At 42.6% G+C, this 18,387-nt stretch overlaps 1 protein-coding gene across 1 annotated transcript in view; it reads left to right on the top strand.

The window, feature by feature from the left end:
* Positions 1-18,387, top strand: part of LOC125459073 (fibroblast growth factor 13) — a 637,504-nt gene that overhangs the window by 237,965 nt on the left and 381,152 nt on the right. Inside the window, exon 3 of the mRNA XM_059651317.1 lies at positions 8,849-9,016. Within this exon, the coding sequence (XP_059507300.1) occupies positions 8,849-9,016 (168 nt within the window). The remainder of the gene's footprint in view (positions 1-8,848; positions 9,017-18,387) is intronic.

Genomic DNA, 18,387 nt, shown 5'->3' with positions numbered 1-18,387 from the left:
AAACACTGAGAGCTGTGCAAACATACTCCTGGTTTCTCTGACTGTTTCTGCTCACAGACTGCAGAGGCCTGCATCGACTCCAGGGAAATTAGAGGGAACATAGCACTGAGCCATCTGCTGCTGATCATGGATTTAGTTCCAGGTTTTCACGCAACAGTTCATTTTAGAGATTCAGTGGCATCCCTGCATTTCACACACTCACATTCACACTCACACACACTCACATTCACACTCACACTCACTCACAGATGGACTCACATTCACACACACACAATCACATCCCCACACACACAGACAAGCACACACACAAACCTCACATTCACACACAGACACTTACCACTGCCCCCCCACACACAGACACACAATCCCACACAGACACACACATGGGCAGAGACACTGACTGAGACACTCACACACACTCTGAGACACACACATGCACATGAACTGTCACATAAACACAACACACACACACTGACACACACATGCAGACACACACACAAACACACACATAATCAAACTGAAACATATATAGTGGCGCATGACAGGCCAACGAAGGTAGTTCATATTGTTGCCATTGCATTGTGCGTGATAAGTGTTCATTAATAACATTTTAATGAAGTAGTTTCTGGGGAAGAGTGATCATAACAATACCCTCTCCACTCCTGATTCATCCTGCTTGTATTCTAAACTGAAGACCTGTTGTCCTGTTTCCACAGCTAGTTGTAGGGTTATACTTGGCCTAATTGTCTTCCTACTCTACCCTGTATGTGTCCCACAGCTTACTGATCTCGACAACTATGGTTAACAAGAGGTGTTAATGATAATTTGGATTAAATCAAGGTATTTGTAAAGTCTGCCAGGAAAAGAAAAGCTGGGAATTTGGAGGACTAAATGGTCAGATATCTGGGACTGAGAAAAGGAAAAATCTCTTTGTTCAAAGGGTTATGAATCTTTGAAATTTCATTAATTTACCCATATCACATAGAATGAAAGAGAGTGAGTAATAAATGCTGGGCTTGCCAGCAATATCCACTTTGCATGAACTAACTAAAAATATATTTGCATCCAAATACTCAATCCATTATTTTGACATGCCTCATGTCTACTACTTATAATCAGGGGCTCAGTTAGCTCAGTTGACTAGTGAGTGATGTGAAGAGTATTGGTTCAATTTCCACACTGGCTGAGGTTACCATGTGATAATCTCTGTCTCACCCTAGCCCTTCACCTCAGTGACCCTCAGGTTAAGCCACCACTAGTCATCCCCCTCTAATGAGACTGTGATTCTGTGGTGAGTTTACCTTTCTGATTTTACTTACAATCATAGAGACACAGGACTGGAGTTTCATCGTAGAGCCAGGAGTCAAACGTATGGGACTGGAGAATTCTTTCAGAGGTGGCATTGGGAGGATAGGATTACCCCCAGGTCCCCTTTCCCTGTTTTGTTCTGAGGTTGACAGCAGGTGGGATTTTCCAGGGATCCAGGCCCCCAGCTGTTAAAATAATTGCAATAAAACAGCAGAGTGGAGAATGATGTGAATGGGTTAAAATGTGTGTTTATTCATATCACCATCAGTAATCTCAGTGCACAGAATGGTTTCTTTCCAGCAGACATGACAATATGAGCCTTCTTTAACAGCAACACACAGAACAACAAAAAGCAGTTCAAAAAGGCACCATTAGACAAAATTTGACACCAAGATAAACAGTCTTTAAATAGAAAATATAATGAAGAAAGGAATTCATCATGAATGGAGTCAAATGTCCTCTGAAGACATTTTATCCTAAGCTATGTTTTCCAAAATCAGCACTTCCTCCCCACCTGTGAAGATCTCCCCCCGCAGTTGTTGAGAGGCTTGGGATTTAATAGAACCACTCGGGATAAGAGCAGAAATAGGCCATTCAGCAATCGAGTATGTTCTGCCATTCAATGAGATCGTGGCTGATCTGATAACCTTCAACTCCATTTTCCTGCCTTTTCCCCATAACCGACGATTTCCTTACTAAAACTCTGTCTATCTCAGTCTTGAATATACTGAATGACCCAGCCATGACACTGGGTCCAATGAAGTGGTATAGATGGGACAGAACACCAACACTTCACCAGAGGCGCACTGATGATGTTACCCAGCAGGGAGACGAAACGTTTCCAAACAGACCCACTAGCTCAGTGAGCATGTTTGCAACCTCAAGGCAATACTTTTCCCACAGACAACAGTCATCACATGGCACCCCTCTTGCCATTGATGAAACACCAAGAGAAGTAAAAATATGCCAGTAATTGGTCGCTTCTGAGCATCAGTTAGGTCCGAGGGTGGGAGGTCTGACAGAAACCTCTTTGGAAGGTGCCAACATGCCAGCAGAGGTGGATGGGCCATTCCAGCTGACTTTGAACCCAGCCTCCAGCCTGCCAGGCCCTCTTCTAATCTTACCAAACAGCCATCCTGTTTAGCCGTGCTCCATCATCCCTTTCATGCTGAAACACTCCATCCTACATCACGCCCAGACCCTTTCCCCAATCTATTCTGCTCTGTTTCTACACTCATTCAAAAACCTGGTCAACCCCAACATCCTCTGCATTGTTCGAAAAAAAGCATCTGTGTCACTAATGTCCTTTAGGGAAAGAAACTGCCACCCTTACCTGGTCTGGCCTACATGTGACTCCAGACCCACAGTATGTGGTTGACTCTTCACTGCCCTCGGGGCATTTAGGGACGGGCAATAAATGTTGGCCTAGCCAGTGACACCGTCATCCTATGAATGGATAAAAAAAAGAGAAATGCTGCTACTAAAATTCAGTTGTTGAGCAGCATTCTGTTTGTAGCAGATGACACTCCAGAGACACTGGTTAGAAGTTGTCCCCGAAACTAAAAGAGAAGAATAATGAACATGATTTGAGACGCGCCATTCAGTTTCAAATCCAACCCTGGCTATCACCTGAAATATCGGCGCCCTTTTACACTCAGTCAGCTGTGTGCCAGTTGGTCACACTGTCATTCCAAACTTTCCAGTTCAAATCCTGCTCCAGAACTGGAGTTCTCAGTCTAAAGCCAAGCTTAGATCACTTAGGACTGAGATGAAAAATGTCTTCACCCAGACAGTGGGGAGCCTGTGGATGTATCTGCCACAGAAAATGATTGAGACCAAAACATCGGATGCTTTCCAGAAAGAATCAGATATAGCTTTTAGGGCAAAAGTATATAGTCTAGGGATAATAAAATGTGAGGCTGGATGAACACAACAGGCCAAGCAGCATCTCAGCTTTTGTGCTCCTGAGATGCTGCTGGGCCTGCTGTGTTCATCCAGCCTCACATTTTATTATCTTGGAATCTCCAGCATCTGCAGTTCCCATTATCTCTAGTCTAGGGATAAAGCAGGATCAGGGGACGGAGTTGGGTCATCAGCCATGATCCTGTCGAATGGTGGAGCAGGCTGAAGGGCTGAATGGTCTTTTCCTGCTCCTATTTTTTTTGATGCAATTTAAGGTGCGACTCCAGTGCAATGCTGAGCATTACTGTCTTTTGGACGAAAAGTTAAATCAATTCCAGTTATGTCTGTCTGGTGGTTGCAAAATGGTGCCCTGGCAATATTTTGAAGGCAAGTGAGTGATTTTGCCGGTGACCTGAACACTTCTCCTTCTTGGATAGTCCCATAAGACCAAAGACAACTTTCCCACCCTCTGGTGTTGTCACTCCTGAGGTGAGAAAACAGTCCAAAACTAGCTCTGTGCACCATGCCCCAGGCTGAGGGGGTGAGGGAGTATGGGGGATTGCTGGCAGATGGTGTTTGAAGAGGTGCCTGAACAGGGTCTTTCACACATTCCGCCTGTAGATTACGCTTGGTTTCCAATGAGAGGGCCAGTATTTAATATGATATCATAAAAAATTGAATTATCCGGCCATCACCACATTGCTGAGCATGGGATCTTGGGTAGATAAATTGCTCTGCACGTTTCTGACATTGTAGAAGTGGTTATACTTCAGAAAGTATTTCACTGGCTGCAAAGAGTCTTGGGATTTCCACTTGTTGTAAAAGGCACTATATAAATGCGAGTGTGCGCTTTCTATTTTTTCATTGCCAGTTTTGCTGGCAGGCACATCCTAACCCCTTCACCAGCCTCTTAGTTTTCATCTTGTATCTATCGTGGAACCCTGCCATTCCTTTCACTCCCCACACCACATAACCTGTCCTTTGCTGAACACTGCTCACTGTCTCTTTGCTGAGCACCTTCACGCAATCCTGCTGTGTGTCTGCTGTATGTATCTCTGTGTCATTACATCTGAATGGAACAACATGGACCTGTTATGAATTATTTCACAAAACGAAGGCTGCATTTGGCTGTATTTAGTCCTTCACATTCAATTACACACTTTCCGAGAGCCGTCATTGCTGTGATGGAGCCAAGGGCCCCAGTCAGTTTGTACACAGCAGGATCCCACAGGCTAGCTTTGCACGCATGGCTAGGTTCTCCTACCTTTTGGCCCAGACCACAAGGAAAAAATTGTGAACTGTCATGCAACGTAAATTACTTCCCCTGTTTCTGGTGGAGATGGCAGCTCATTTAAAATAAATGATTCAACACTTTAGAGATTAGTGTATGAGATCGAACAAACTTTATTCATTCGCCATGGTTTGAACCTCTGAATTACAAACCTCAGTGAGGCAACCCTGTATGAAACCTCACTCCTGGATGTGGAAAAGCTTAGAGTGAAATAGTGGGAGATCTGCACCCACTGCGTTCCTCACACACCTGCGGATGTCCCATTAGCTGATGGGACTTGATCCAAGGTTTTCTGAAAGTCTCATGTTGTTATACCATTGGTCAGTGGAGTTTATGTGGGAGCATTGCAGCAGAGAACATGTGGTGACAGAGATCACTATCTTAGTGTTTGTTTCCACGCCTCCAATCGAAAACAAAGACCCCCCGCTCTCAGTATGAGAGGGTGGGATGGACAAGCACATTTTGATGATTTATGTGAGAGGTGATGCACTCCTGCTCCCCACCCCAGTTCATAAGGCAATAAGAAATGGGAACAGAAGTAGGCCATTCAGCCCATTGATCCTGCTCTGCCATTCAATGAGATCATGGCTGATCAAGTATTCCTCATGTCTATTTTCCTGCTCTTTCCCCATAACCTTCGATTCCCTGACTGACCAAGAATCTACCTATCTCACTCTTAAATATGCACAAGGACTCTGCCCCCATAGCTCTCTGTGGTAAGGAGTTCCAAAGGCTCACAACATAGGGGGAGGCAATGGCCCAGTGGTATTATTATTGGACTGTTAATTCAGGGATTCAGGAACATTCTACGGACCCAGGCTCAAATCTCGCCATGGCAGGTAGTGGAATTTGAATTCAGTAAAAATCTGTAATTAAGAATCTAATGATAGCAATGAATCCATTGTCAACTGCCAGAAGAAAGGGAAGGAATCTGCCATCCTTAGTTGATCTGGCCTACATGTGACTCCAGACCCACAGCAATGTGGTTGACTGTAAACTGCCCTCTAGGCAGTTAGGGATGGGCGATAAATGTTGGCACAGCCAGTGCTGCCCTCAGCCCATGAATGAGGAAAAAAATTCCTCGTCCTTGTGCTTTAAATTGGTTCCCCTTTATTCTGATACTATGCCCTCTGGTCCTTGACTCTCCCATCAGGGGAAATGTCCTCCCAGCATTAATTCTCCTTAATAATTTAATTTGTTTCAATGAGATCACCTCTCATTCTTCTAAACTCCAGTGAGTCGAGTCCCAACCTATTTACGCCTTTGCTGATAAGATTTCACTCCATTCCAGGACTCGTTTGAGTACATTTGCTGGGCCTGCTCTTCCAGTCTCTGCTGCGTTTTCAAAACTCTGAGAAACTAGTTGGTCAATGTGAAAATTCAATCAGATTTTAGCAGTCTAACCAGAATGTAATTTTGATATTGTAACGAGGAGGCCTGTCTCTCTCCAGGCAGACAGAGACACGCCTCAGTGTAAAAATAACAACAAGCTCATATGTGAGAATTTCGAGTAAATGTAACACTCCTCCGTGAAGAAACTAATTTTAAATGTTTCTCATTTACAGTTTTGATACAAGAACTAACAACTACTATAGGCCATTTCACCCATCAAACCTGTGTTGCCATTCAGTAAGCTCATGACTGCAGGCCATTCAGCCCTTCAGTGGACCAAGGGCTGATATGGTTGTGGTCTCAACATCACCCTAAGGTTTGCCCCCAATCCTGATGTAACCCTATCCCCACCCATGTTGATGTAAAAAAAAGTTATTTCTAATCATGAACACATTCACGTCATCCAGATTTGAAATAAATTCATGGTTTTGTGCTGTTCATTTTGCAGTACAAGGCATGCTAGCATTTCATGATGAAAATATTCTCTAATCTTTATTCAGCAGGTTTGGGCTTCTGGACTGAAAACATGAAGTAAGGGATTTTATTTTTGCTTTTATTGTGCCTTTCGTGTTGTCCCAAAACACTTTACAGCCAATGGAGGAGTTTGAAATGTAGCAGTAGTCAGTTAATTAAAGTAGTAAATCATAACTTCCACATACTGGTTAGTTATGGAAGAGATATCATGAGGCTGATTATAAATTATTCAGCTGTTTTCTCCATGAACAATACTTTAAATCATGTTTTTCATTGCATTCTGAAAGCTACTTCCCACAGTGCAGTCGTCATTTCTGATCAGCCTTCAGACCGAAGAGTGGTCACATTGGACTGAAAGGCATTAATCTGTTTCTGTCTCTATAGATCCTGCCAGACCTGTTGAGTTTCTCCAGCAAATTTCCACTCACTCTATCTTCCAAAAAACTGTGTGTGTCAAATATGATGTTTCATTAATTCAGGTTCTGAGTTTTATATTTCACCGGCCTTTCATCTCGCAAAAAACAATTTCCAATGAAGTGTGACAGTGAGGCTGAACCTTGTAAGAGGTTTGGTGAAGGCAGTAACTGGGAAAATAACAAAGTGTGAAGCTGGGTGAACACAGCAGGCCAAGCAGCATCTCAGGAGCACAAAAGTTGACGTTTCGGGCCTAGACCCTTCATCAGAGCTCTGATAGCTCTGATGAAGAGTCTAGGCCCGAAACATCAGCTTTTGTGCTCCTGCGATGCTGCTTGGCCTGCTGTGTTCATCCAGCTTCACACTTTATTATCCTGGATTCTCCAGCATCTGCAGTTCCCATTATAACTGGGAAAATATCTCCCTCTGGTGTTTGAGAATCTCAAAGTCTGTTATAGGAATAGAATGGTATGGTGGAGACTGTTTATTGTTTGCCAGAGAGGTTGCATCTTCATTCTAAACAATCGCCCATCTGGTGCCCTGCTTTATATCGAACCTAAGTACTCTTTTGGAGAAAACCAAATTAGCAATATCAAATCAAAGAAAAATACATGAGATTGCTCATTTGAGACAGAGACTCAAATCAAAAATCCAAAAGAAACTTGGGGCATTTAAATGGAAATGTCATTGATGTGGTCAATAATAATGGACCCAGCTCCTACAGTGCCTACCAGCCACACAAAGCTTTGAGTTGCATGAGCAGTCTCTCTCTCTCTCTCTCTCTCTCTCCAAGGATGCCTAGGCAAGGTTGGAATCCCATTGAAATAGATATTTTAGTGTTAGACTGTTCAGAGGTGTGACTACACCACTCTGGAGCAGGGTCTTGGACCTGGGCCTCTTGGCCCGGAAGGTTCACATCTAAATATACTTCATTGATGAACACCTCACATCTGTTTGCCTTCAAATACTTGGTATTTAAGATGCATCAACAGAACGTCTTAAGATACAAACATGCTGCCTAGAAATCTAGAGTACAGGCTCACAATTTAAAGAATATAAGGTCCACTTCAGGCCAAAATACAACGTAATTTCTTCACACAAGGTGCTGTGCATCTTTGACATGTTTTACCCAAAAGCTCTTTGACACTTAGTCATTGAGTAAATTCAAGACTAAGATGGATATGCTTTTGGAATCTAGGGAAATCAGGGGATATGAGAATCTTGAGGGAAGACACAATTGAGACTCTACATTAGCTTTGATCTTGTTGAATGGTGGAGCTGGTTAGAAGGGCTGAATGACCTCCTGCTGACCTATTGATCCAACAAGAATCAGTCCATCTCAAACATTTCACTTGCTCCTCCCTCAGCACCCCGGCCTCCCTCTTAGAGAGACTAATTTTCGGGTCATACCCCTTATTCCCACCAGAGAAAAGCTTCTGCCTTATTTACCTTAGCTATTATTTCTAAACACTTTCATTAGATCATCTGTCAGCCTTCTGAACTCAAGGGAATAAAAGGCGAAAGAGTGTAACTTCTGTCCTCCTAATCTGATCTTTTACTCCTCTGCTAACATTCTGGTGAATCCATACTCCACACTATCAAAGGCTAATATATCCTCCCTGTGGCTCACTGTCTAACTCCTGAAGGCCGGTCCCTCCAAATAGTGTCTGAGTAAGGTTTTCTACAATGAAGCATTACTTCTTTGACACTATATTCTGAAAGTGCAAATTTTGTGAAGTCAAACTTTGGCAGTGGAGTAAACATCGCCCTTGTGGAAGAACATTCTGGTTGTTGAGTAGTGAAATCACTAGCACAGTATCTGTAACCACTGGGGCCAATGCTTGCGTTTCGTTTTAATTTGCCTGACTGAAATTGGGGATGTTGAAGTTTTTGTGTGAAGAATTGAATGACTGTTGCAGTTTTAAGAGTGTCAACGGCTACTATTTGTTTTTGTAAGCGCACTTGGCGTAAATGTTTTAAGAAGGCTTTGGGGAGATGGGATTGGGAGCGAGAACTTGGGGTGAATGCGTTCTAATGTTAGTTCATTTTGTTGTGTGAAAACCACAGTTCTGGATGACGCTGCCTCTGACACACAGGATTACTATGTGTTGCATCGAGACTCTATCCAATCCTCGGATGTTAAGAAAAAAGAGTCCCCATTTCGTGCTAAGTGTCACGAAATTTTCTGCTGCCCTCTGAAGCAAGTGAACCACAAAGAGAACACAGACCTAGAAGGTTTGTCTACTAAAGAAATGTCTTGTCTGTTCTTGTACATGTCCCTCTGGTGTGCTGTGTTCACGGTGGGGGTGTGCGGGTGGGGTGGGAATGGAGGCTGTGTAAATAATGCAGCATTGTGCTTGTAGAGGGCACAGCGAGCTTTCCACAGCTCCTTGGCTTTGCCTGTCATGTCCACTAGCTCCGAACATTGCCCTGGAGTTGATGCTTGAACGGAATCGCATGTGAGGGAGCAGTCTGTTGCTTTGAATGTGGGAGGCACAGGGCCTGGGGTGAAGGAAAAGGATAATGAATGTTTTATCTGCGACTCACTTCATACCACTCCCTTACCTGGCTGTTTGAAAGTTGCTTGCTGTTATAAATCGCCACCCCCCCCACCCCAACCCCTCCCGAGTTTGTCTCTTGGAAATGATCCACTTGGCTAAGAGAATGGCATTATAACTCAGCAGTTTCCCTTTTTATGATAAATGCTTCTGCACATTTGCTCATGCAGACCCTCATGCTATTTGTATTCCATTGGCAGAGAAGCAGAATTTTAAAATCAGAACTGTACGCAATGCACGTTAAGTTGCACCTTAAGGAAACGTATTGCATGCAGATGTGTGTCAATGCTTAAAAGCTGTAGCAATGCTTTACGAAATTGTAGTTCTTTTCACAGTTACAAGGCAGAGTTGTATCACGTGACTGAGGCACCAGTTATGAATGGTGCATTAATGTGCATTTTTCCCACAGACAATTTTCTTTGTTCTCCATTTTTATCTTAAACATTGGATTTGCAGTCCCTGCCTCAAGCACCCGGGACTAGGCTAAAAATAACTCAGCCAGAGGCCTGTGTTTGGCAAAGCTGTGGGATATAACACACAGAGATACCAGCAATAATTGAGTCACACACACGTTTCAGAGGCATGCTAGGGTTACTGCTTTACAGACTTGTTCTCAACACCCATTGAGTTTATGACATAATTATTTTAAAAATGAAAAGATTCTGACTAGACTAAGATTCTATTAGAAAATACTCACCCACTGTTATGATTTCTGTACAATTACTAGTGTAATTTGTGCCAGTTTTCTATGAAAAACAATGTGCACTCGTTCCGTAAGAAGTGCACCTCCGTTTCTTCTATCAGCAACACAATTCTCTTGTTTTCATGCTCACAGTTCACAATGAGCAGAGTTATTAAGTAGTCACTGTTTCATGTGATAGCTATGTTTTTTTTTGAAATTCTGGTGTTGTGGGCTTTGCTGAGAAGGCCAGCTTTCTGGTCCACATGCCTTGCTACGTTTGTGATACTAAACCACTGCTGCAAGGTCTGGAGTTACAGGTGGGCCAAACCAGGTAAGGATGGCAGATTTCCTTCCCGAAAGGGTATTAGTGAACCAGATGGGTTTTTATGACATCCTAACAGCTTCATCTCTACTGAAACTATCTTATCATTTACAGATCCTTGTAATTTAAATTCAGATCTGAATTTTGGTCTGGGCTCCTAACTGTCCTTACATAAACACTGTACAACTACAGCCACATGTCCACGCTGGATTCCATACTTACTTATAATTCAGGCGTGCTATTCCCTGATTCTATACATTTGTAAATCAGCATTTCGTAACTGACTATATTAAACTCCATAGCTACTAAATGGACTCTGGGATTTTCCAGGGTCAGTAAGCAACATTTTGAGTATACTAATAGGTGCTTTCTTTAATATTTTTTCCGTGAAAGTTGCACATCCTCTTTGAATATTTAACACCTCCAATGATTGGAAAAGATCATTCTGTCAATACCAGTGACAGAAAACTTAAACCATCTCTCTGCACCTGTTGGTAAGCACTAATTAAAACAATGAGGAACTTTTGTCACTAAGTGCAACACAGACTCAACACTCCTTTCTCCGCACTGCACTAATCACTGAGAAAGGTCAACAAAAACTGACAGGCAACAGCTATTTTGGAGTTTGCCTGGAAATCTGGCTTAGCGTTTCATCTACTTAACAAAGGAGAACTCATAAAAAGGATAAAATGTAACATTCAGCTGACTTTAGGTGTTGAGTAAATGGTATTTTCAGTTTGGGGCAAAAGAATATATAGCTGCACTTTGAACAATTTGTTGCTGGGATTCTGGACTCTGGGAGCTTGGTTTTACAATTTTGTGGCAGAAATTGGCCATGCCCTGTCCCTGGAAGAGGGCTGAAATTAACCCAGTGCCTCAATGGCCTTCAGAAACAATGGAAAGTGCTGGAGAAGCTCAGTACGTCTGGCAGCATCTACAGAGAGAAACCAGAGTTAACCTTTTGTATCCAGTGACCTGCCAGACTTACTGAGCTTTTCTAGTAATTTCTGCTCTCTTTTCAAATTTCAGCATCTGCAGTTTCTTGGGGGTTTTATGGCCTTGAATGACATTCAGGTACACTGGATGACCTATTTAAATAGACGCGAGGTCTGCTGTTAGCTGATAAACAGCTTGATGCCTGTTTGAGGATCCTTTCTGCAGAAATTGTTCAGTGCCAAGCCTCTTGATAATCATCTGCAGGCACTAAGAAAGAAGCTTTACTTTGATTTTACCTTTGTGAGGCCCACTGGAACTTCTAAAAGCTTCTCTGAGAGCTTGTCGTTGCTTCTCCATGTCAGATATTCCCAAGGAATCTGCCCACTGCCAGCCAGGCAGAATTCCCAAACTGGTCCATGTGGAAACTGACTGACCCAATGACCAGTGGCCAGCTTGGCAGAGGTCAGGCAATGACAGGTTGGACTCATTATGACCCACCCAGCCTCTGCTGCAAGAGTTCTGCCTCCAAGGATGAGCATATTTCTTGGATTGTACAGAGAGGCTCTGAAAATAAAATGGCACTGAAGGAGTTCATTCGTCCCATCGTGTTTTTGTTGGTTCTTTGAAAGAGCTATCCAGGAGGCAGTAGATTTGTGGTGATGACACCAGGCAGTAATCCTGAATCCCAGGCTTGAATTCTTTGAGTGTGGAGATACAAATCCCACCATTGCAAATGTTGAAATTTGAATTCAAGATAAAAGACATTGATTGTCTAAACACTGATGGTGTTGTTAAAATCCCATCTGGTTCACTAATGTCTGCTAGGGAAGGAAATCTGCTGTCCTTACCTGGTCTGGTCTACATGTGTGACTCCAGACCTAATATGGTTAACTTTTAACTGTCTTCTGAGGATCAATTAGGGATGGGCATTAAATGCTGACCAGTGATGCCCACATCTAATGACTGAATTTGTACAAATCCAATTAGCTGCATTATCCTGGTAGGTTTTTCCTGTTCAGGCATTTCCCCAATTATCCTTTGCCAGTTACTGTTGAAACTGTTTCCTCTGCACTCAATAACAATGGAAGGCAAGGAAGAAACCATTTGGCTCTCTGAGCCTGTTCTGCCACTTAGTGAACAGGATTATTAAGTAGGCCATTAGTGCTTGTACTGGCTCTTCAAACAAGTGTCATATTTGAAGGGGAGGTGATGGTGTAGTGATATTATCACGATACCATTAATCCAGAGACACAGAATGTGTCCTGGGGACCTGGGTTCAAATCCTGCCATGGGCAGATGGTGGAATTTGAATTCAATAAAATATCTGTAATTAAGAATCTAACGATGACTGTAAATCCATAGTCGATTGGTGGGAAAAACTCATCTGTTTCATTGATGCCCTTCAGGGAGGGAAACTGCTACCCTTAACTAGTCTGGCCTACATGTGACTCCAGACCCACAGCAATGTGGTTAACTCTTCTGGGCAATTAGGGATGAGCAATAAATGCTGCCTGGCCAATGATGCCCTCATCCTGTGACTGAATAAAGGTTAAAAAAAACTCCAGTGCTCTTGCTTTTGCCCCATACCCTTGCCCACCATTTCTATCCGGATGATTATCCAATAACCTCTTGAATGCCTCAATCCAACCTGCCTCTGCCACATACCAATGTATCTGTACCTTTAGGAACTCAGTGAAAAAACCTTTATTTCTCACATCCCCCATGCATTTTTTGCATGTCGATTTAAATTTTTCCCATCTCATTCTGGTTTCCTTTTATGAGTGGGATTAGCTTCTTACTGTTTATTTAGTCCATAATTTTCAAAACCTCGATCAAATCTCCTCTCAGTCTTCTTCTCTTCAAGGGAAACAGTGTCAACTTCTTCAATGTATCCTCCTCACTGAAATCATGAGATCATGATTGATCAGTGGTTTCATTCCATATACAGGCCTTTACCTCATTTCTTAATATCTTTGGTTAACAACAATCTGCCAAACTGAAATATATAATTAACCATTGATTTTGCATCAGTTTGTTTGATTTGTTTGTAAGATGTGTTTGTCAGTGGATTGTTCAGTATTTATCACCTATCCCTCTTTGCAGAAAATAAACATCCCAACCTTCTACCTTTTGCTACTAAATGGGTTTCCTTTTCTCATTGTTGCCAGGTCCAGCAGTAATTTTTCAATTATATCCCTTCATCCTAGCTTCCCAACTGCTATACATTTGTTTGTCCTGATCTACCCCATCTGCTTGTCTTGATACCTTGATCAAATCTCTCTTTAATCTTCCAAATTCCTGTAAGTACAGACCCAAATTGTGTAACCTTAAGAGATAATAGGGACTACAGATGTTGGAGAATCTGAGATAACATGGTGTGGAGCTGGATGAACACAGCAGGCCAAGCAGTACCAGAGGAACAGGAAAGCTGACATTTTGGGCCTAGACCCTTCATCTGATGAAGGGTCCAGACCCGAAAGGTCAGCTTTCCTGCTCCTAAGATGCTGCTTGGCCTGCTGTGTTCATCCAGCTCTGCACCTTGTGTAAGCTTAACTTTTGGGTCCAACTTCTACAGCTCCCTCCAACGTCACAATATCCTTCATAAATTGTGGTGCCCAGAACTGCTCACAGTAACTAAGTGTGGTCAACCCAGGACTTTGTAAAATTCCAGAATAACATCCTCCTAGTTGTATTCTAAGCCTCTGGACCGAAAGGTCAACATTCTATTCACATCAAATGTGAGGCAATGGTTCAGTGGTATTATCGCTAAATTAGACCATAAGATCATAAGACATAGGAGTGGAAGTAAGGCCATTTGGCCCATCAAGTCCACTCCGCCTTTTAAATCATGGCTGATGGGCATTTCAACTCCACTTCCCTGCAGTCTCCCCGTAGCCGTTGATTCCTTGTGAGATTAAGAATTTGTCGATCTCTGCCTTGAAGGCATCTAACATCTCGGCCTCCACTGCACTCCGTGGCAATGAATTCCACAAGCCCACCACTCTCTGGCTGAAACTATGAGATCAGGAGACCCAGGGAATGTTCTGGAGGCCAGGGTACACAATCCCACTATGGAAAATGGTAGAATTTGAATTTAATAACAATCTGGGTTTAGGAGTGTAATTATGCTAAAGTCATAGAGCTGTGCAGTATGGAAATAGAACCTTCAGTCCAACTCATCCATGCTGACCAGATTTCCTAAATTAATCTAGTCCCGTTTGCCAACATTTGGCCCATATCCCTCTAAACCCTTCCTATTCATATATCCATCCAGATGCCTTTTAAATTTTAATTACACCAACCTTCACCACTCTCTCTGGTGGCGCATTCCATACACGCACCACCCTCTGTGTGAAAAAAATTGCTCCTAATGTCTCATTTAAATCTTTCCCCTGTCTCCTCAAACCTGTGCCTTCTAATTTTGGACTCCGCTGCCCTGGGGAAAAAGATTTTGTCTGTTCAGCCTATCTATGTCCCTCATGATCATGAAGTTATTGTAGATTGTTAGGAAAAATCTCTCCTGGTTCAGAATGCCCTCTAGGGAAGGAAATCTGCCATGCCTCCTTACTCTCAGCAATGTGGTTGACTCTTACCCTTCTGGGCATTTAGAGATGGGCAATAAATGCTTGCCTAGCCAACAACACCCACATGCCATGAATGAATTTTTTAAAAAATTCTTACAAAGTTTCCTTTCTATTTTAATTATCTGTGGACCTTAATCCCCACGAAGTCAGCTTTGACATTCACTGTTTCCAGATTTTCACTACTTAGTAATTTTCATGTTCCACCTTTTCCGGATCAAAGTGAGCGAGCCAATATTTTTTCATATTGAGGTCTATTTGCCAAAGTTTTACACGTTCCACTTGATCTGTTAATATCTCTGTCATTTTATGGCTGCATCTACAGTGTTTATGACCCTTTTTAAAATGTGTTCATGGGATTTGAGTGTTTTTGGCAAGATCCGCATTTATTGACCTTCCAAACTTCCCCTTGAGGGGATGGCCTATATTTGTGTCATTGGCAATGTTGGATATGCAGTTTTCTGTTCCATCATTTAAATTTTGACTAAATAGAGTGAATAATTGAAGCCCCAACACAGACCCTTGCAGGGCATACCATTAGTCATTTGTTCCAGGTCACTGTGTCTGCCTGTAGAAAATAAAGCCCTGTGTCATCACTTTGTTTTTTGCCAAACTCTTTAAATCAGCGTCCTCTCATTGAAGATGGACCAGCAATACTGTGATAGAACAATGTCTTTAAAGAGAAGATAGTCTGAGTGTAGCCAAGGACAACAAAAGATCCAGCTTCCTTGGTGATGACATACAGTAAGATGAAGCAGAAAAAGGGTGCATATGACAGATATCAGGTTGTTCATAAAAGTGAGAGTCAGGATGGATATGGAAAGTACAATGGGAAAATGCAAAAATATATGACAGACAAAGAGAGATTATGAGAAGAGACTGGCAGCCAATCCAAAAGGAAATCCAAAATTGCACAGAAAGAGTGTAAAGGTGATGAAAGCAGGAGTTAAAGTCATTGTAGACCTGAAAGAGCATTTATATGTGGGGGATGGAGTGGCATTCATAAAGTATTAAATGATTACTTGGCATCTGACCTTACCCAGGAAAAGGCTGTGGCCCAGACCTGGCCTGAGATAATGTAGTTTAAACATACGGCAGGCTTAAAATTGATCAAGAAGAAGGATGAGAGAGGCTGGTTGCACATAAAGTGAGAATTCACCAAGACCAAATGAGATGGTTTCGAGGAGACTGAGAGAAGCAAGGATGGAAACTGATGGCGCGCTACTCATTGCCTTCCAATTTTCCTTAGATACAGGCTGGTGCCAGAGAACCAGAGAATTGAAAGTTCTATGTTCCTCAGCAATAAAAGGTTGAAAAGATCACCCCAGCAACTAAAGTAAGTTAGTTTAACCTCAGTGGTAAGAAATAGGAAATTCAAATCCAAAAATTCAAGGCAACATTAGCCCCCACTTGGACAAATGTAGATTCAATAATGGGGGAGAGCACTGATTTGTTAAAAGCAAATCATGTTTAACCACCTTTTCTTTAAAGGAGGGAACAGAGACAGTTGATGAGGAGAATGCGGTTGATATGGTTTACCTGGACTCTGTTTGGAGGAAGCTGATCACTGAGGCAAGATGTTTAAAGGACTCACATTGGTTCTTTGGAACTTCGTCCCAGCTGTTTTTGTTGAATATTAGGATCTTTAGTCCACCAACCTCTCACACCCTAATCTCTCCAACTCAATTCCCAAATCCTATCCATACCAATGCCAGACAACCCAATCATCCCTCTGGCCCTTATCGCTATGAAATAATTTTTGATAACCGATACCCTCTCAACCACCACCACTTGTCTTTACAGGCTCCTTGCCAAATTATTATACATCAGTAGGTCTCAGGTCACGTAGTGAGATTAAATAAACATTTATTATAGACTTTATAATAAAGATCTCATTCATGAAAGTTCATTCAATACACTTAAATCTCCTTAAGTATTTAATCCTGGATACAGTTTTTTTATTCTCTTTTTCGTATCAAAGACAAAGATTCCTCTAATAGCACCTTGTCCATCAAACTGTGAACTTTCAGCCCATTACCTTCAGGTCTGATAATAATGGTTCATTGAGGAAGTAGTCAAGCAATAACAGTCTTGAGAACTCTTTTTATTCATTTGTGAGATATGGGTGTCGCTGGCCAGCCTAGCATTTGTGAGAAATGGATGTCGCTGGCCTGCCTAGCATTTGTGAGAAATGGGTGTCGCTGGCCTGCCTAGCATTTGTGAGATATGGGTGTCGCTTTCCTGCCTAGCATTTGTGAGATATGTGTGCCGCTGGCCTGCCTAGCGTTTGTTATTTGCCCCTAGTTGCCCTTGAAAAAGGGCAGTGTTCTGACTTCTCAAATTGCTGCAGTTTCTGTGACAGAGGGAAACCCACAACACCCTTAGAAAGGGAGTTCCAGGATTTTGACCCAGTGACACTGAAGGAATGGAGGACTATTTCCAAGTCAGGATGGTTCCCATGTATCTGCTGCCCTTGTCCATCTAGATGGAAGTGATGTAGGTTTGGAAGGTGCTGTCTAAATGCTTTGGTGAATTTCTGCAGTACATCTTGTAGATATTACACACTGTTGATGTTGCGCTCACCGAGCTGGTTTGTTGCTCCACAGACGTTTCGCTACCATGCTGGGTAACATGCTCAGCGCAGCCTCTGATAAAGTGTCAGTGTGCTTTCCCGCCTGGCTTTTAAACTCTGGGGTCCGTTGTGATGGATTACCTCACTTCCAGGCCTCCTCTGTAGTGGAATGTATACGGGGTTGAGTTCAATGTGTTTATTAATAGCCTGCTTCGTGGAGTGCCATGCTTCCAGGAATTCTCGTGCTTGTCTCTGCCTAGCCTGTCCCAGGATCTTGGTGTTGTGCCACTCGAAGTCGTCATTCTCCTTGTCCATGTGGATTGAGATGAGTGAGTATTGGTTGTGTCTTTTTGTAGCCAGTTGGTGATCATGTTCTCTTGTTGTTAATTTCCTTCCTGTTTGTCCGATGTAGTGCTTCTCACAGTCTCTGCAGGGGATCTTGTAGATGACATTGGTCCAGTCCATGGTGGGGAGTGGGTCTTTAGTTCAGGTGAGCACTTGTCGTAGGATATTACACGCTGCTGCTAGTCAGCATTAGGGATGTCAGTGACGGAGTTACAACTGAAGTTGCTGAAATTGATTCAAAGTCACAGGTGGACAGCTTTTTAAAGGACAGCTACAGTGCAGGAGATTTAACTAACCTGGCTGCTTGATCATTCAAAGTGACTTATCTGAATTTATGAGCATTTTATGTTTTTACCATGAAGTTGTGGAAGACACAATTGAGTTGAGGCTATTCCTGGTGTTAAGATTGTATTTTCTGGTTCTATGCTCGGAGTTGAAATGATGTGGAATTGTTATTTTCCTTGTGCATTTCACAGCCCATCCCCTTTTTCCTACGCAAGTCAATGGGCAGGGGATAGCCTAGTGGTATGATATGTATTTTATTAATCCAGAGGTCCAGGTACGTTCTGGGATCATGAGTTCGAATCCTGCCATGGCAAATGGTGAAATT

This window comes from Stegostoma tigrinum, chromosome 15, assembly GCF_030684315.1.
Source record: "Stegostoma tigrinum isolate sSteTig4 chromosome 15, sSteTig4.hap1, whole genome shotgun sequence".
Lineage (NCBI taxonomy): Eukaryota > Metazoa > Chordata > Chondrichthyes > Orectolobiformes > Stegostomatidae > Stegostoma > Stegostoma tigrinum.
This window is presented reverse-complemented; position numbering and strand designations above follow the sequence as displayed.